A 20,917-nucleotide genomic window follows, 5' to 3' on the forward strand; every position below is an offset into this window, starting at 1 on the left:
TGAGGGATGCCTGCTAACCAGGTCATCAGGAGATCTTCCCTGCTCTTCCTTGAATAAAGCCATGGGATCCACCTGAGCAGGCAGATAGGGGCCTCAGTTCAACATCTTGTCAAAAAACAGCACTTCCAGCAATGCTGAAATCCTTCAGTATTACACTGAATGTGTGAATCTAGTCCTGGACTAGGGCTTGAACTCATGGTCGGCTGACTCAAGAGGTGTGAGTGCTGCCACTGAACCAGGTTAAAAGTCTTGCATTCCTACTCAACAGCTGGGTCATCAAACTGAAGCTGGCTATATCTGACAGTCGTAAATGGTTGTTCCTGTGGAATAATGAGGTTGGGCAGGTATTGTTCAATTCGAGGATGATTGAGAATGTAGGTTTTAAGAGCTGATAGGAAATTATTAGAATCACCATTGCTCCTCTGTACCATGTACATCATAGGATCCCAATTAACATTTTTAATGAGTCCAAAGTCTGATTCGGTGGGTCACTCAGAGGTAGGCCCGGGGACAGCAATGCTGCAATGGGGTGATAGGTCATTGCCCACTATTTTCAAGGTTCTACATCCCATTTCAGCGAGTTAGGAGACCTGCAAATTCAACCCAATGCATCCACAATTATGTTCTATGCTCATTTTCTGTTGATAGAATAATGATAATTTTCTTTTAAAATCTGCAACTGAAAATGGATACTTTTGAATATATATGCTGTTTTGGGTGCAAACAGCAGTCTGGGTGCAAATTGCGCTCAAAATTGCACTGGTTTTCATAAAAGAAGTTATGGTTCAAGTTTCTGCTCAAATTCATTTTAATAATCATAAGCGCCAAGTCTTCCAGGAACCCAATCAATCAGGTAGCAATTTAGAGTGTAATTTATTTTTCTTGAAGTAAAAATATTCCATCATATATTTAAGAGTGGCAACCGGGTGCATGTTTATTAATACAGCTGAAAATGAGTTTATCACAAAAGAAGCATTTTTAATGTGTCTTAAAACAAAAACTGAAAATTATTTTTAAAATCTATACAGAACCATTTATTAGTTTCATTGTGTATAGCAGTCAGTTTCTTTATAAATTACGTATTTCAAAATATTTAAAAGCAATTAAAAGGTGCCTCTTAATACCCTTGCTCCTGAACAAAGGCTTAATTTTAATAGCCACAAATAGGCACAATTAACAGCAATTCACCATGGTGATTAATTTGATCTGGGGGTGTGGCCATTTGTGCAGGTGGGGCCGACTTCTACCATAGTGTTTTCTAAACCAGTTCAAAAGATCACGGATTTGCACAGGACATAATTTGCACTTGAAATTCCTTGATCATTTGCACTGGTTTAGCCAATTGTACTGTCTGCCACTGTGTACCCCCTTATGCTGGGCCCACTGCCTGGTATAAAGCAAATCTTCATAATTATAATTTTTACAATTATAATGAATGCTCCAGTTATACTGCAGATACTGGTACTTAGTTAAGAGTGATGCAAAGATTTATAGTGCCCCGTTTACATCAATCTACCAGTGGGAAATAAAATAAACAGAAAATGCTGCTGATTCCAGTTTCTAGTTAAAAGCCCAGGAATTTAAAATTATCACTAAGGCTGCGATTTTACAAAGCTCCTGATGTCAGGCTCTGAGGTGGGGGGTGCTGGAAGATCATTCCGGCATTGGGTCGCCATGGAGCCCGACGCCGGGAGGGCCAGGCCCAATCTTCCCAGTGGAGGCAAGGCTCCGTGACATTCCCTTGCCGCTGGGCAACAGGTCCCAGATGAAAATATTCAAATTAGCAGAATGCATACGTTTAAATAAAATTGACTCCAATCTTATCGTCGGGCCGCGATCTTCTGAGCAATGGGGAAGGGCAGACCTTAAGATTTTTAGTGTGGTGGGGGGGCCGGGGAAATAGGGTCAAATTTACACTATTAGTGTAAGGGATGGTGGGATGGGGTGACCTGTGCACTTTGTTCGGTTTGGGGGGGAAAGTCAAGTGTGGAAGGTAAGTGCTGGGGGGGAGTGCAAATAATGAATTTTATTGTTATTGGTGGGTGGGAAAGGGGCATCAGATTTTTAATCAGTACAGTAGGAGTGGGGTATAACTTTAAAAATTTAAATTAGCTGGCAGGGCTTTAAAAATGGCACCAGCGCCTGTGCACAGGCAGCTGACGCCATTGTCAGCGTTGGAGAGCCTACCCCGACCACGTGATCTGGGGTGGTGGCCTGACCAACATATTATTGTGGGCTGCCGCAAGGAAGATTGCAGCGGAATGGCAGCATTCACCCATCGCCATTCCTGGCAGCAGGTGCATAAAATCCAGCCCTGAAAAGGTTGTTACAACATGAGATGCTTTGCCAAATGGAGTGGTTGAGGTGCATCCTGTTGCATCTTTTAAGAGAAAAGTGGATAAACATTTGAAGAAGTAGAAGTTAAAGTGGGCAGGGCAGTGGGATTAATTTGGGGCTGCTGTCGCCAAGGGTGGGCAAAGACACGTTGGACCAACTTCTGTGGAGTATACTTCTACGGCTTTCGAGGTCCAGACTAATTGGCAATGGCAACTGTATCTTGGACGATTTGTTTTTTCCTCGAATGTGACTATCTCAACAAATCACACTGCACAAAAATGAATTATAAAGAAAATCCAAGGCTGTACATTAAGAAGAAAACACAGAAACCGTACCTACAGACAAAGAAATGTTGATAGATGAAGCTAGGCATGTCAGAACTTGGATTTTACAATTAAATACCAAATTAACAATATCTCATTGGAATTTATACTGTCCTGTGAAGTATTCACACAAGTGTGCAGGGTCTCCCCTCACTGTAGAAAATAATTTACTTAAAATAAAAAAAGTTAGACAGTAAATATATGAAATTATTTTCTTCACACAACTGGAAAAATGGCTGGCAAGTGTCAGTGAACATATAACACAAAATATTTCCCCCAAGGCAAAATTTGCCTTTCTCTTTTGTTCCTTTGATTGAGGAACACATTATGTGTCATTTTGTGTATTTGAACATTTGCCAAGTGTCACACCTGAAATCCTGGTAAGTTCTATTATCAAATTCAAAAATTTTTAAAAATCATGACTTGTGTTAAATGAATGATTCTGATTGCCTCAACTATTTCTAAACATGTAGGAAAACGTTAAGGAACAACCAGCAAGGAGTAAAATCTCCCAGTAAATGCATACAGCAAACACCCGAAAGGTGGCAATTAGGTCACATCCATTTTCCTTTATTTGGGCCTTTAAGCCATCTACCTTGTTGCGAATGCTGCGTGCATTCAGGTAGAGTGCCGTTAACCTTGTCTTCTTGACAGTCTGCATTTTAAGCCTAGTTGATTCTCGCCTGTTTTACCTGCTTTCCAATATCACTTGCTACTTTGCTACCTCCTGTTACCAGATTTACTTCCTTCCAATTTGAGCTACCCCTCAGGTTCCCATGCCCCTGACAAGCTAGTTTAAACCCTCCACAATAGCACTAGCAAATCTCCCTGCGAAGATGTTAGTTCCTGTTAAGGTGTAGCCCATCCATCTTGTACAGGTCCCACCTGCCCCAATGCCTCAGAAATCTGATGCCCTCCCTCCTACACCAATTCTCCGGCCATGTGTTCAATTGATCAATCCTTCTATTCCTATGCTCACAAACACGTGGCACTGGGAGTAATCCTGAGATTACTGCTTTGGAGGTCCTGCTTTTTAATTTACTTCCTCTCCCTAAATCTGTTTTCAGGACCTCATCCCTCTTCCTACCTATGTCACTGATACCAATATGGACCACGACCTCTTGCTGTTCAGCCTCCCCCAGAAGGATGCCCTGCAGCTGCTCCATGACATCCTTGACCCTGGCACCAGGGACGCAACACACGATCCTGGAGTCACATTTATTGCCGCAGAAACGCCTGTCTGATCCCCTGACAATCGAATCCCCTATCACTATTGCTCTTCCACCCCTCCTGTGCAGCTGAGTCACCTGTAGTACCACATACTTTGCTCTGGCTGCATTCCTCCGAGGAAGCATCGCCCTCACCAGTATCCAAAATGGAAAAATGATTAGCAAGCAAGATAGACTCAGGGGATTCCTGCACTGCCTGCCTGGTGGTCACCCATTCCCTCTCTGTCTGCATGCTCCTAACCAGCGGTGTGACCACCTCCCTAAACGTGCTATCCACGTAGTCCTCTGCCTCGCGGATGCACAACAGTGACTCCAGCCGCCGCTGGACTTGCTGAGTTTTTCCTGCATTTTCTTTTTTTAATTTCAGATTCCCAGCACCTGCAGTATTTTATTTTTGGCATTCTTTTCTGCTGATCTGTTCACCAAATGATAACTGTACTATTGAGACATGACAGGAGTTAACAATTATACATAAACTAAATTAAAGTATTGTTTCCCCCAGACTAAGAAACATTTTTGAAAACCATACCTCATCTAAGAACTCAAGGGTGACCAAGTCATCAGTCATGTTCTGACTGCTACTCTCTGAGGCTCTCATGTGGTGACTTTTTCTGGTATGGATGCGCTCTTGCCTGCTTAAAGCAAAGGAAAGTTAAGAGTGATATCCAGTGAATGGATTGGTCACATTTTACAATGCAAAAGAATGCTTATTCTTTATAATCAAATTTGCACACAACTGCATTGACCACAATAGATAAACTTGGCCTTTGAAAGATTGTTCATTTTACTTAAGTAAGTGATGAAATCCTATAATTAACCATTTCATTGTCATCAAAAATTGTACAAATTAAGCAATAAGTCAATAAAGTTGCAGAATACAGGATAACTTTAAACAATAGCTGTGCCTCTATTTATGCGTAACCTAACAACCATCCATTCATTAGGATGGTGACAAGTGTGTCACCAGTACAAAGATTAGTCTGGGTTCACATGTCAAAAGCAATTTATATTAGATTGTGTCATCAGCTGAACCCACCCCCCACATTGGTTAAAACACAATTCTAGCCATCTATGTTTTTCAATGTACATACACAAAAATGACAATTTGTATTTATAGAGCGCCTTTAACGTAATAAAAAGTTCCAAGGCACTTCACAGGAACGTTATAAAGCAAAATCTGATACCGAGCCACATGATGACCAGAAGCAGCAGCTTAAAGAAGGAGACGTAAAGAGGCAGAGAGGTTTTCAGGGGGGAATTCCTGGCTAACGCTGATGGCAGTTGAAGGCACGACCGCCAATGATGGAGTAATTAAAATCAGGGAAAGACTGATGGGTATGCACAAACTCTAGGTGCAATGGCAAGCCTGCCAGAAAGCCTGTTGTCAATGTCAAGGAGCATAGAGGAGTTCTGTACCAACTTGGCACAGAACTTTGTGCAGACCTTGGAGACCATCTTTTCCAGAGTGAAAGTGATGGCAAACTCCATGAGAACAGTTGCAGACCCAACCATCAAGCTGCATCTGATGTTCGATGTCTCAGCTTTCATTGCAGCACAAGCAGAAGCTGCCCAATGTCTGAGTGTTGCAGCAGAAGCTCAGATGAAGGTCATACAATCTTAGCTTGCTGCCATTCAGGCTCAGACTGCTGCCCATCATGGCTGCAGATCTCAGTACTCAGGGGCTTTCAGGTCACACAGCAATCCTGCAATCTGTCCTCCATCACATTGCTAGGATTGCTGAGGCACCACCCAGCAGCCCTCTTGGAGTGGTAGAGGCACCATGGAGTACATACCGGCTGTCCTCTCTCAAGATGACAGCATTCGCCCTTCTACCATTGCCACTCCGCCAGTATCCTTGCTGTTGCCTGTCAGCCAGCCAACTTCAGACTGCTGCCACCCATGACTAGGTGGTGCTGTCTGAAGCTGGGCCTTCTAGGGCCGAAGCTCCTCAAGGTAATCCACCAAAGCCATCTTTGCAGTCTCCGCCACTGAAATTCAGCAGCCTTCCATCAACCATGCTAGTCACTGGGGTAGCATTGCAATAGGAACAGGCAAAGGTACACAAAAGACTGGCACTAAGGGAATTCACACGGGTGATTAGTTCACTTTTGTATGGAATATTGGGTGATATGTTTGATAAACTTGAAGTAGAGTGGCTGCTTTGTGGTGACTATCATTTCAGCATTGTGGCCAAGAGGACGCTGTGATGGTCAATGAGAGAGGGAAAATAAAGTGTGCGATTGCTGGTGAATGGGGTTTTGGTGTTGTGTTCACAGGAACCATAGTCAGATGAGGCAACACTGACAGTGAACTGGGAGATATGACAGATTTACAGAGAAAGGGCGTGGAACTGGGACTAGCTGAGTGGCTCTTCCAGACAGCTAACACAAACACAACAGGCCAAATGGCATCATTCTGTGCTGTAACCATTCTACGATTCCATGTTGCCTGCTCCAGCCTGAAATCATCTTGAAGGAAAGAAATTCATAGCCATGGTCACCATTGGCAGCTATTGGCAGTATCTTGCTTGTCCTGCTCTGAGGGTGCAGATTTACCTGCAACAGGTGGCAGATTTCGGTCAGCACCTCCTTCATAAAATGGAGATGACATACACACTGTTCCTGGCTTAGGCTGAGCTAAGAGAAATGCTCCCTGAGGACCTTGCTGAGAGACCTTCTCCTCCTCCCTTTGTGAGCAGCGTGTCCTCTTCTGTCCTGTCTCTGTTTATTTTTATTCGTTCTTGAGATATGGCCATTGTTGACAAGGCCCATTCCTAATTGCCCTCGAGAAGGTGGTGGTGAGCTGCCTTCTTGAACTGCTGCAGTCCCTGTCATGTAGATATGCCACAGTGCTGATGGGGAGTTCCAGGTTTTTGACCCAGTGACAATGAAGGAAAAGCGATACAGTTCCAAGTCAGGAAGGTGTGCTGCTTGGAGGGGAACTTTCAGGTATTGGTGTTCCCAAGCACCTCGTGCCCTTGTCCTTCTAGAAGAAGAAGGGTGCGGGTTTGGATGTGCTGTCAAAGGAGGCTTGGTGGGTTGCTGCAGTGCATCTTGGAGAATGCATACACTGCTGCCACTGTGCACCAGTGGTGGAGGAAGTGAACATTTAAGGTGGTGGATGGTGCTGCACTCATCCAGGCAGGTGGAAAGTATTCCATTACAAGTTCTGAAGAAGGGTCACTGACCTGAAACGTTAACACTGCTTCTCTCTCCACAGATGCTGCCAGACCTACTGAGTATTTCCAGCATTTCTTGTTTTTATTCCATTACGACCTTGACTTGTGCCTTGTAGATGGTGAATAAGCTTTGGGGAGTCAGGAGGTGAGTTAGTAGCCACAGTATTTATATGGCTGGACCAGTTAGGTTACTGGTCGGTGATAACCTGAAGGATGTTGATGGTGGGGGGATTCAGTGATGGTAATACTGTTGAACACCAAGGAGAGATGGTTAGATTCATTCTTATTGGAGATAGTCATTGATTGGCATTTGTGTGACTCAAATGGTATTTGTCACTTATCAGCCCTAGCCTAAATGCTGTCCAGGTCTTGCTACATGTGGGCACAGACTGCTTCAGTATCTGAGGACTCACGAACGGAACTGAACATTGTGCAATCATCAGTGATGGAGGGAAGGTCATTGATGAAGTTGAAGATGGTTGGACTTAGGTCACTACCAAGAGCAACTCCTGGAGCGATGCCTTGGCACTGAAACATCTTCCTTTGTGCTAGGTACGACACCAACTAGTGGAGAGTTTTCCCCCGATTCCCATTGACTCCAATTTTGCTAGGGCTCCTTGATACCATACTCGGTCAAATGCTGCCTTGTTGTTGAGGGCAGTTACTCTCACCTCACCTCTGCACTTCAGCTCTTTCATCCAAGTTTGGACAAAGGCTTTAATAAGGTCTGGAGCCTGTTATAGTCATAGAGTTTTACAGCACAGAAACAGGCCCTTCAGCCCAATGCGCCTGTGCCAACCATCAAGCACCCGTCCTAACTAATCCCATTTCCCTGCACTTGGCCCGTAGCCTTGTATGTTCTGGCATTTCAAGTGCTCATCTAAATATTTCTTGAATGTCGTGAGTGTTCCTGCCTCGACCACTCCTTCAGGCAGTGTGTTCCAGATTCCAACCACCCTCTGGGTGAAAAAATTCCTCTAAAACACCCCTCTAAACCTCCTGCCCCTTACCTTAAATCTATGCCCCCTAGTTATTGACCTCTCCGCTAATGGAAAAAGTTTCTTCCTATCTATCCTATCAATGCCCCTCATAATTTTGTATACCTCAATCAGGTCCCCCTTCAGCCTTCTCCGCTGCAAGGAAAACAACCCCAGTCTATCTATAATAAAAACAAGAAATGCTGGAACCACTCAGCAGGTCTGGCAGCATCTGTGGAAAGAGAAGCAAAGTTAACGTTTCGGGTCAGTGACCCTTCTTCGGAACTAGCAAATATTAGAAATGTCAAAAGTTATAAGCAAGTGAGGAGGGGGTGGAGCAAGAGATAACAAAGGAGAAGGTGTAGATTGGTCAAGGCCACATAGCTGACCAAAAGGTCATGCAGCAAAGGCAAACAATATGTTAATAGTGTGTTGAAAGACAAAGCATTAGTACAAATAGGGTGTTAACAGACTGAAGGTTGAACAGCAGCAAGTACAAACATGAAAAAAAAACAGTGGGTAAGCAAACTGAACAAACTAAGATGAAATGAAATAAACATGAAAAAAAAGTTGTAAAAAATGTAAAAAAGAAAAAAAGAAAAAATAACTAAAAATAAAAGTAAAATGGGGGGCCTGTCATGCTCTGAAATGATTGAACTCAATGTTCAGTCCGGCAGGCTGTAGTGTGCCTAATTGGTAAATGAGATGCTGTTCCTCGAGCTTGCGTTGATGTTCACTGGAACAATGCAGCAATCCCAGGACAGAGATGTGAGCATGAGAGCAGGGGGGAGTGTTGAAATGGCAAGCAACCGGAAGCTCAGGGTCCCGCTTGCGGACTGAGCGGAGGTGTTCCACAAAGCGGTCACCCAGTCTGCGTTTTGTCACCCCAATGTAGAGCAGACCACATTGCGAGCAGCGAATACAGTATACAGTATACAGTATACAGTATACTACATCTACACCCAGTCTATCTAGTCGGTCTTCATAACTGAAATGCTCCAGCCCAGGCAACGTCCTGGTGAATCTCCTCTGCACCCTTTCCATTGCAATCACATCCTTCCTATAGTGTGGTGACCAGAACTGTACACAGTACTCCAACTGTGGCCTAACCAGTGTTTTATACAGCTCCATCATAACCCCCCTGCTCTTATATTCTATGCCTCGGCTAATAAAGGCAGGTATCCCGTATGCCTTCCACACCACCTTATCTACCTGTGCTGCTGCCTTCAGTGATCTGTGGACAAGCACCCCTCTGACCCTCTGTACTCCCTAGGGTCCTACCATCCATTGTATATTCCCTTGCCTTGTTTGACATCCCAAAGTGCATCACCTCACACTTTTTGTAGCTTCTCATAACAGAGCCGAGAGCCCCTGAAGAAACCCAACTGAGCATCGATGACCAGGTTTTTGCTGAATACGTGGCGCTTCGTAGCACTGTCAAAGATACCTTCCATCACTTTGCTGATGATTGAGAGTAAACTGATGCCTGGGATGGCTTGTCAGACCTATGAGGAGTGATTGAGTCGGTTGGGATTATATTCACTGGAGTTCAGAAGAGTGAGGGGGGATCTCATAGAAACCTATAAAATTCTAACAGGACTTGACAGGGTAGATGCAGGAAGGATGTTCCCAATGGTGGGGGAGTCCAGAACCAGGGGTCATAGTCTAAGGATACAGGGTAAACCTTTCAGGACTGAGATGAGGAGAAATTTCTTCACCCAGAGAGTGGTGAGCCTGTGGAATTCACTACCACAGAAAGCAGTTGAGGCCAAAACATTGTATGTTTTCAAGAAGGAGTTAGATATAGCTCTTGGGTCTAAAGGGATCAAAGGGTATGGGACGAAAGCGGGAACAGGTTACTGAGTTGGATGATCAGCCATGATCATAATGAATAGCAGAGCAGGGTCGAAGGGCCGAATGGCCTACTCCTGCTCCTATTTTCTATGTTTCTATGTTTCTATGTAGCGGTAATTGGACGGATTGTATTTGTCCTGCTTTTTGTCGACAGGATGTGCCTGGACAATTTTCCATATTGTCTGGTAGATGCTAATGTTTTAGGGGCCCATAGCCTTTTCTGTATGCAGTGCCTTCACATGTTTCTTGATACCACATGGAGTTTCGTGAGTTGGCTGAAGACTGGCATCTGTTATGCTGGGGACCTCAGGAGGAGGCCGAGATGAATCATCCACTCGTGACTTCTGGCTGACCATGGCTGCAAATGCTTCAGTCTTGTCTTTTGCACTGACATGCTGGGCTCCGCAATCATCCAGGATGGGGATGTTTGTGGTATCTCCTCCTCCAGTTAGTTGTTTAATTGTTTACTACCATTCACAACTGTATCAGGAAGGGCTCCAGGGCTTTGATCTGATCCGTTGGCTGTGGGATCTCTTTGCTCTGTCTGTCACATGCTGCTTCTGCTGTTTAGCATGCATCCCTTTCAAGCTGCAGTCCACGAGGGGATGGTAACTACAGTACGCATGACTGGGAGAAAGTGGTCTGAGTAGAAACCTCGAAGCCAAAATCAAGTGCCAGCTGCGGCTCAGTTGGTAACACCCTCACCTCTCAATCAGAAGGTTCTGGGTTCAAGTCCCACTCCAGGACTTGAGCACAAAAATACCAGTGCAGTACTGAGGGAGTGCTGCACTTTGGATGAAAAATTAAACTGAGGCCTCATTTGCTCTGGCGGGTGGACACAAGAGATCCAACGGCAGTATTTTGAAGAACAGGGGAGTTATCCATGTATCCTGGCCAATATTTTCCCTCAATCAACATTACAAAAACAGATTATGTGATCATTATCTCATTGCTGTTTGTAGGATCCTGCTGTGTGTAAATTGGCTGTTGCGTTTCCTACATAACAACAGTGACTACACTTCAAAAGTAGTTCATTGGCTGTAGAGTGCTTTGGGATGTCCAGTGGTCATGAAAGGCACTATATAATTGCAACATTTTTTTCAAGGCCTTCTCCACATGCAGCACCACTCTATCAACTTCACCAATTTTCAACAGCAGTAGAAAACGCATAGCACTTCAGAAAACTCAGGCACAATTAATCAGCAATTAACCTGAAATTAGTTGATGATCCTTTTAAATAGTGGTGGGGGTGGGGCGTCTTTCATGTTGCTGAATACATGTTCAGCTGTGCAAGGTTAAGAGAGGGCATTATCTGGAGCAGCAAGGTCGAAAATGGCACCACTCCAGTCAAATCAGCATTACATGCCAACTGACATCATGATCTGTCTACTCTACATATGTCTAGCACGCATTCCTAACAGCCGTGCAGATGCCCTCAACAAAATGGCGTCCAGTACAGGCCACACTGGAAGTATGCACGTGCAGCAAAGATGCCACTTTGGTATGAAAATGGCACCCATAGCACCAAAACTATGGGCACTGCAGAATTTTTTGTGACCACTGTGTTGCAAAATCATTTTACCAAATAACCCTTTATAAACAATAGCTACATTCTGCCACTCACTGGCCATTTCCGAGTATTGCAAAACAACCTGTAAAATAAAAACTGGCTGCACAAATGGACACATAGAACTAATGCAAACAATATACAGACTTGTACATCTCGTAAATTTTTAAGTTACATTTCTCTGACTGACTTGGACTATATTCTGTTATAACTATATCACAATCTTATGAATTATTTAGCAATACACTTGTATTACCTGCATTATGAAATTAAATTATTCAGTTAGATAGTATTTTCGGTTACTACTAGTAGTTTTAAACTCCAAAATATCTCAGTTAAAACCATTATATTGATATTATTGTGTCATACCTAGTTTTTGCTGAACACTCCTGTTGCTGTACTTCGATCAGATTAGCTAGCTGCTGTTGTAGGGTCACATCTTTCCCATGAGCTTGCTTAATAAATGGGTGTTCCAACAAATAGGTAACCGATGGACGCTTTTCAAAGTCCTTAATCAGACACCTTGCGAAAGGGGGAAAAATGACAAATAGAAATATTGAACGGACGGGTCATTTAAATACTGTGTTATCAGTGCAGGGACAATCATATGTCTTACACAAACTGAGAACATACAACACAAAGCTGTCCACAATCTAATCACATTCTTAGTATTTAATAATGAAAATGTGTGTGCTTTTAAATGATCAATAAACCCATTTTAAACTATTTCAAAATCCTGCAAGAATTTTGGAAAGAATAAATAAATGTGAGTTATCATTTTAGTAAAGTACAGTGATGAACTAAAATGGACAGAAATTGTATCTAAGAGCCCAAAATTAAGAATCAAGGACTGTAAAATATCAAAAGCCAAAATAATTTTAATAGTTTAGAAATTTCAACTTGGATCAATAGTTTGCAACATTAGTGTTGCTTAACTTGATATTATGTTGCTTTCACACTAAGCAAGTTAATTGAAAGTTGGATAGTTGATTTACCTGTGTTTTTTTTGGTCTCATTCAACACCTGTTTAAGATAGGAAAAAGGCATTCCACAGTATTTTCACAAACATTTCAAAATCCCTTTTACAAAACAGAATCTATATTTAAAATGTCCATGTGGACTACAAGCTTTACTATTGACTCAATTACTGTATCATGAGCTTCCAGCTTTCTATTTCAGAAAATGGTGGCAAGTTAAACACAGACATAATAAGCACGGTTTTATATAAAAACAGATCTGATTTATACCGTTATATAAGCTTCACCTACCATTAAAGGAGAGTTAAAATGTAATTTCTTGAACTACAATTGTACCGGCAAGTGATAAGCAGCTAGCATCATTAGTTACTCCTTTGCTTAGCCCAATTTCACAATCGCTCTAGCCCTATTCTCCAAGGAGATTCCACATAATCCTCTATGTCTCTACAGCTACAGTTTACGTGTTGGTTGCCACTATCTCACACATTTATTTCTGCATTTTTCCTGGCAGTGATGTAAGCATGATTTGCTGGGTGCTGTTTGTGCTCATTATTGTACATTGCAGCTTGCCACAGTAAAGCTGAAAAAAAATGGTGACTTATCTCATCCACCTTTTCCAATGCATTTGATAATACATATCAATAAGTTCAGCCAAGCAGGGAAACTAGTCATTTTGCTTATTTTTCCAATCAATTTATTTTACAACCTCCAGCTACTGACTGTCATGACTAACATTTAAAGGTCATATAAACCTTTGAATAATAATTATATTTAATAAAAAAAGACCTGATCTTTAGCAATGGCTTTATATAAAATGAGCAGCACATAAAAAATAAGATATATTAATTTGCTATCTAACTGCATTTCAAAATTACCAGTTACATTTCAGATTCAATGAATGTCATAAAATTGTTTTTATTATTTTATTCTAATAGTATTTATTGAAAATTATGTTTTTGTTATGGAAAAATGAAGTTTATGGGCTCCAATTTAATAAAATGCAATTGTAGATTTAAATTATGCAGTATGTAATTATTAATTTGTTTTGTTCATATCTGACATCAGCCAGACAGTTTAGGATGTAGCTCACACCACCACCTCCCAATTTGAGAGGTCAGGAACAATCACCCACCAGCAGAAAACAAATAAACTCAAACCCCAGTGACAGTCAATCTCTTATCTTGTTTGACATTCTGGCAGCCTTCATCAGGCTTTCTTAGCTGAAAATTAATTCTCAGAATTCATTAGTGTCAGTACATTAACCATAGGTTGCAGCCATTTGCTGCAATCTAGCAACTAGGCATCTAAACACCATTTCCATTTTGTCACACTGAGCAGCTATTTGCTGCCATAATTGGAAGCTGAGGATAAGGCATTTATTACCTATGAACAAGAGCAGACACCTACATATGGTTCTGCGGGATGTGGCTTGAAAATTTGCAGGCAGCTTGCAGTTGCTGATAACATTGTTTGTGCTGCTATGTCTTAATGATGTAAACTGCCATTTTGTTATTTGAAAATCTGATGGCTGCATTGGAAAACCTTTCTTTCACAGGGAAAAAATATTCAGCTATGAATAGACAAAAGTAGAATACAGATTAGGCAGTTACAGAACTAGAAATATTAGCAGCTCATATTACCTAAACTCAGACAGCACTTCAGAGTTTTGATCAGATAGGAAGTCATCAGTAAAAACAAACATATCATTCTCAAAATTCCACACGATGAGCTGCCCCGGATTTGTGCCAACATGTCAGGAGTTGTGGTCGTCAGTGCTCTGTACTCATTTGCATATCTATATCTCCAGCACAAAGCCTGTGTAAAATTCAAACTGTGTGTCGTTTTTAACCTGTAGATGAGCTTCGAATCACATATCCACTCCATCCCCAAGACTGCCAACTTCCAAATCCGCAACAGTGCCCAACTCCGTCACTATTTCAGCTCATCTGCTGAAACCCTCATCCATGCCTTTGTTACCTTTCAACATGACAGCCGCAAAATTCAGTTGCATAGTGCCCGTATTTTTGGTTACGGCTGTCAATTTGGTTCCAAAATGTTGCCCAAAACATGCATGCACACTTCAGGTACTGCCCATGCAGGACATCATTATGGTGAGGGGGTAAGCATGTGTGCAGGGAGCGCGCACTGGAAGTGTGCAGAGTAGGCAGATCGCAACGTCAATAAGCATGTAACACTGATTTGATGCCAGCATTGCATTTTCAGCATCAAAGCTTTGGGTAACACCCCCTTTTAACCTCGCACAGCTGAACATGCATTCAGCAGCAGGTAGGATACCCCCACCAGCGTTATTTAAAAGGATGAAGGGTCACTGACCCGAAACGTTGACTCTGCTTCTCTTTCCACAGATGCTGCCAGACCTGCTGAGTGATTCCAGCATTTCTTGTTTTTATTTCAGATTTCCAGCAACCGCAGTATTTTGCTTTTATTTAAAAGGATCATCAACTACTTTCAGATTAATTACTGATTGATTTCTACTGGCTCTAGCTGCAAGTGTGGAAGTGTTTGGTGGTTTCCAGAGTTCAATCATAGCATCATTAAATGGTTACAGCACAGGAGGCCATCCGGCCTGTCATGTCCATGCTGACTCTCTGAGAGTTGTTTAAACTTGAAGTCTACAGGGAGTGGTGTGGTATGTGCTGAAAGAATGGTCCTGACTTCAAGGGTTCTGCTCAGATCACTTGTTCCCAGACACGGGTGCAATAGTTTGTATCCATCTTGGACTGAATCATGACAGGAAGAGTGAGCAGAGGTGACATAAAGGAGAGGGCAAGTTGCTTGAAGAGGGAGGAGGAGGTGGAAGACAGTTCCTCAACAAGTGCCATACCTACCCTGGGTCTTCACGGAGCAATACTTCTACCTCAGCCTCAGTGCGGAATAGTATGTTAGAGGTCTCCGCTTCACCAACTAGAAGGACAAGGGCAGCAAATGCATGGGAACACCACCACCTGCAAGTTCCCCTCCAAGTCACACACCATCCTGACTTGGAACTATATCGCTGTTCCTTCACTGTCGCTGGGTCAAAATCCTGGAACTCCCTTCCTAACAGCACAGTGGGTGCCCTTACCTCACATGGACTGCAGCGGTTCAAGAATGCAGCTCACTACCACCTTCTCAAGGGCAATTAGGGATGGGTAATAAATACTGGCCTAGCCAGCGATGCCCACATCCTATGAATGAATTAAAAAAAACTCTAAGAAAGTGGCCACTGAAATCTGTAACCTGTTGCAGCCAGAACTGCGCCTCAGAGCAAGATGAAGATGGCATTGCCAATGGCTGTGGAAGTGACCGTGACCATGAACAATTATGCATCTGGCTCCTTCCAGGCAGAATATTTGCAATATCTACCAGTTCACCATCCACTGTTGCATAAGGGAGGTCGCTGAGGCTCTTAATGCAAATAGAGCTGAATACATTTCATTCTTGCTTGCCAGAGAGAAGCAGCTGGAGTGAGCACATGGCTTCGCAGGAATGCAGGCTTCTCCATAGTGGAGGGTGCCATTGACAGCACACACGTCACTTTGCAAGTATTGCATGTCAATTCCGAGATGTACCACAACCCCCTCCCCCAGCAAGAATTCCACTCCCTCAATATCCAGCTGGGGTGCGACCATACTCTGCACAACACGCAGTTCAATGCTCGGTATCCTGTCAGCAGTCACGATAGCTTCATTCTGCAGCAGTCTGCTGTAGTTATCAGCATTTGAGCTACCACGACAAACCAGAGGTTGGCTACTGGGTAACAAGGGCTATCCGCTGACCATCTGTCTCATGATTCCAGTGCACAACTCATGAACATATAACAAAAACTGTGCTGCCACACGAAACATGATTGAGCAGACTACAGGGGTACTTAATGCTTCTGTTGCATGGACCACTCTGGAGGAGCCTGGCAGTACTAGCACATGTCAAGATAGATTTTTTATCTCTCAGGAAATCAAGGGATATGCGGAGTGGGCAGGAAAGTGGAGTTGAGGTAGATGATCAGCCATGATCGTATTGAATGGCAGAGCAAGCTTGAGGGGCCAAAAGGTCTACTCCTGCTCCTATTTCTTATGTTCTTAAGATTTGTCATAGTCTGCTGCATGTTGCACATCCTTAACATGAGGGCACAGCCCTTGCCTCCACCTATATGGTGAACATTTGAGGAAGTGGAGGAGGAGGAAGGGAGGAGTCAACTGTAGTGCTTGATTGATCTGGGTTTGATTGTATTAGTCTGTCCACTGATCTGTGTTCACTGTGCTTGATTGCTTAAGTCAATAGTTGGAGCTGAAGAGTTGAAACTGAAACTAAAAGACAGACTAGAATGTTCTACAGAGAAAAACAGACAGTTCTGAAGAAGATATTGTACTGAGATCTTGTAAAAACTGAGATAGTTTAAAGTGCTGTAAATAAACCAGTTGGTGATTTAATACAAGTGTGATGTCTGCACTGCTTTGAGATAAATCAGATATATATAATATATCCAGCAACACTGCATAAACATATCAACTATACAGGCAACAGCAAGTCAGAGTGGCACTGCTGTCGTGCTGGAAGAGGACAATAGGTTCGCATTCCATGGTGCCACTGCCAGTCTCACTGGACAGCACCTCTGTTTGAGAATCAATTGCTGGACCACTGTGACACCCTGCAAGCCCCTTTGAACATTGCTATCTGCAGCCATGATGGCAGCAGTCCGAGCTTGCATGACTTCAGTCCGAGCTTCCACTGCAGCACACAGACATGGAAACATAGAAAAATAGAAAATAGGAGGAGTAGGCCATTCGGCCCTTCGAGCCTGCTCCGCCACTCATTATGATCATGGCTGACCATCCAACTCAGTAACCTGTTCCTGCTTTCGTCCCATCCCCTTTGGTCCCTTTAGACCCAAGACTCCTTCTTGAAAACACAATGTTCTGGCCTCAACTGCTTTCTGTGGTAGCGAATTCCACAGGCTCACCACTCTCTGGGTGAAGAAATTTCTCCTCATCTCAATCCTGAAAGGTTTACCCCGTATCCTTAGACTATGACCCCTGGTTCTGGACTCCCCCACCATTGGGAACATCCTTCCTGCATCTACCCTGTCAAGTCCTGTTAGAATTTTATAGGTTTCTATGAGATCCCCCCTCACTCTTCTGAACTCCAGCGAATATAATCCTAACCGACTCAATCTCTCCTCATAAGTCAGTCCCGCCATCCCAGTAATCAGTCTGGTAAACTTCTTGTGGCACTACATCCTGGTCCTTGGGGCTACATTGCTGACATTGACTGAGATGTCCATTTGTTCCCACTGCCTTCGCAATGTCTGCCTGGAGGGTCTCCTGGCCCTCTGCAGATAAAGGACATCTCTCCTCCTGTCTACCTCCGGCACCAAGGCTTCCAGTGCAGCATCTGAGAATGTTGCAGCATGCTCTCTGCCCTGTTGCACCATTAGTCACTCTTCTTGCAGGTCAGACTCTTCCCCAGCCACTTCTAATACCAGCCCCAAACAGAATGCACCCCCTTTAAGGGCTGCAGGCTGGTTTTAAGTCATGCAAGCTAGCATGATTTTGAGGACCCTGCTGAGGCGTGCCACTCAACAGCACATTTAGCAATGGGCTGTATGTCACTATCATTTAAATGAGCATGCAGCACGAAGTTTGCAAGCGACCTGCATCACAAGTAACGGGCACGTTAACCACACATCATGATCCCCATCCCCATTTTTGGGCACTATCGAATTTTGCCCCCAAGAATTCCAATGCTCTCCTGGTCAACCTCCCATCTTCCAGCTTACATAAACTTTAGCTCATCCAAAACTGGATATGGGCGGCACAGTGGCTAGCACCGCAGCCTCACAGCTCCAGCGACCCGGGTTCAATTCTGGGTACTGCCTGTGTGGAGTTTGCAAGTTCTCCCTGTGTCTGCGTGGGTTTTCTCTGGGTGCTCCGGTTTCCTCCCACTTGCAGGTTGGTAGGTAAATTGGCCATTATAAATTGCCCCTAGTATAGGTAGGTGGTAGGGAAATATAGGGACAGGTGGGGATGTGGTAGGAGTGTAGGATTAGTATAAATGGGTGGTTGATGGTCGGCACAGACTCGGTGGGCCGAAGGGCCTGTTTCAGTGCTGTATCTCTAAACTAAACTCTGTTGCCCACATCCTTACACCATGTCCCGTTCACCCATCACCCCTGTGCTCACTGAATTACATTGGCCCCCAATCCAGAAAAGCTTTGATTTTAAAATTTTCATCCATATTTTCAAATCCCTCCATGGCCTTGCCACTCCCTATTTTCTCTGAAACCTCTTCTAGTCCTACAACCCTCCAAGATCTCTGCACTCTTTTTATTCTGGTCTCTTGCACTTCCCTGAAATTAATTACATATTCTTTCAGTTCTCTAGGCCCGCAACTCTGGAATCCCTACCTAAAATCTTTCCCCCTCTCTACCTCTCTCTCCTCTTTTAAGACCTCTATGACCAAGCTTTTGGTCATTTGTTGTAATTTCTCCTTACATGGCTCAGTGAAGTGTCTTGGGATGTTTTGCTACGTTAAAGGCACTATGTAAATGTAAGGTGTTGTTGCTACTGTTGTCATGGTAATATAAAATGGGAGTCATGTGCTGGGGTTGGTTGGAAATTAGATTGCAGCCTTTAAAAAGCCAAGTCTGTCTGAAGATTGCAGCAACAGATTGGAAATACAACACTTAAGTAGGAAAATATTAGTGTCACAGAGTTCACCATAGCCCATCTGTACTTTTCAATAAGGTTTGCTACTGGATTATCTGATGCACAGCTGGAAAAGGGTCAAAAGTGCGTCAAGGATAAACAAAAGACTTCACAATTGCACCAACACTGACCTCTAAACCCTCAAGGACACAAACAGAAGGCAGGCAGACTACTAGATCTGTTTGGGGGAAAAACCCAAAACTGATTCTCATACCAGATGGACAGAGGTGGCAGTTATGTTGAATACCAAAGTTCTCACCCCCAGAATTGCAGTCCAATGCTACTGGAGGTTCAATGACCTGACTAGGGTGGATAAATTGACACACTGGCTATTCTCTCTTCCCTTCTTTGAGCAGCAGTTCACTATTCACCCTCTAAAATTAAGGGCCGTACCACTAACACTTCACACTGCACTCTGGTTAGAATGCACAGGAAACAAGGTTTTATAGTATGTGTAGCCCCTTAACAGCACTTACGCATGCACAAGCTGTCTGATGCAACTAGGAGACAATCCTCAATTGTCACTCTTCACCTAATTCATCCATCTGTTGCAGGTGACTCTTGTGCACTGGAAAGGGTATCCTTAATATCAAGCTGGCCTGAAGAGCAGGCCTTGCAGCTGACGGGGAGACACTTTGCTCTGCCATGGTAGATGGTGAGATAAAGAGCATACATTGGCACCAGATCAATGGGTGCAAACCTACAACTATTGCCACAAACCTCCCATGAAGCAACACACAGCAAATACCATCTGCCTCCTTCTCTTTCTCAAATTCAAGAGGATAATGCACACCCTATCTTAGCTTCTGCCCTCCTTTCCTGATGATCCACCACAGCAATGGACAGGGAGAGATGAGGATGAGGAGAGACATAACTCCTTCCTCTTCAATTATGAGGCAAAGGAGCAGAATGATGAACAGGGAGAGGAAGTTAATGTGGAGAAATGGACAAATAGCCTGCCCCATGATCCTCTGTCAAAAAAAACTGCATCACTTTTTTTTTAAACTCCCAAGCATTGAATCATATACTTTCACCTGAGGGGATGTAGTGTCCATAAGAATATGGTGGCAGCTGATTCAGAGCTGGAGGAGTAGGGGCTGGGTGGAGATGGGCCACCTTTGCAGCAGAGCCTAAGGAGGCGGCTATCCATGGATTGGTATTTGTGTCACATGGAAGTCATGGATACTTGGCTGAAAGGAAGGATGTTAAAAGGAACTACACACCTATGTGCAGGTTCTGAAGTCAGTCTTCAACTGGAAACTCTACAGTCCTTATTGGCAACATCAGGGAAGAAAAAGGAGGAAAGGAAGGAAGAAAAGAAAGGAAAGAACAAAAGCAGTCAGCTAAGTGTTATCACCAGTAGCTGCTTATACTTGACATCAATGGCAGCCAGCAGTCATAGGCACTTAGCAACGCCCCCTCACTAGGGGAATTTTCATATTTCTTTCAGCAATAAAATTGCTATGTTTGCTTCGTTCACAAAACTTTGAAAGCACACTTGGGGCTGAATTTTTGCGTCCTGCCTAAGGCAGGAATGGAGGTGGACAGAGCACAAAAATACTGCTGCTGCCCAGCGTGTCTGTTTCCCCACCTTGATCCCAGCGCCAGCTATATTCACCAGTTCGAGGCACAGAGCGGTATCGCGATCCTGCTTGATCTCTGATTAAGGCCAATTAAGGTGGTTGAAGAGCTCATTAACAGCTCGTTAATGGGGGGGGGGGGGGGGTAAAGATTTTTGCAGGGGCACATGGGCTGCACGTGCTGTCTGCAG

The 20,917-nt window shown here is 43.7% G+C and overlaps 1 protein-coding gene across 6 annotated transcripts in view; it reads right to left on the bottom strand.

Annotated features, from left to right (window-relative positions):
* myo3b (myosin IIIB) overlaps nt 1–20,917 on the bottom strand; it is a 756,411-nt gene that overhangs the window by 510,039 nt on the left and 225,455 nt on the right. For 5 of the 6 annotated variants that reach the window (XM_068035378.1, XM_068035376.1, XM_068035375.1 and 2 more), the window contains exons 9-10: nt 11,835–11,987; nt 4,419–4,524 (exon numbers count right to left, since the gene is read on the bottom strand). In XM_068035378.1, the coding sequence (XP_067891479.1) occupies nt 4,419–4,524; nt 11,835–11,987 (259 nt within the window). The remainder of the gene's footprint in view (nt 1–4,418; nt 4,525–11,834; nt 11,988–20,917) is intronic. The other variant, XM_068035380.1, reaches the window with a different exon arrangement.

The sequence above is a fragment of the Heterodontus francisci genome, chromosome 7 (genome assembly GCF_036365525.1).
Source record: "Heterodontus francisci isolate sHetFra1 chromosome 7, sHetFra1.hap1, whole genome shotgun sequence".
Lineage (NCBI taxonomy): Eukaryota > Metazoa > Chordata > Chondrichthyes > Heterodontiformes > Heterodontidae > Heterodontus > Heterodontus francisci.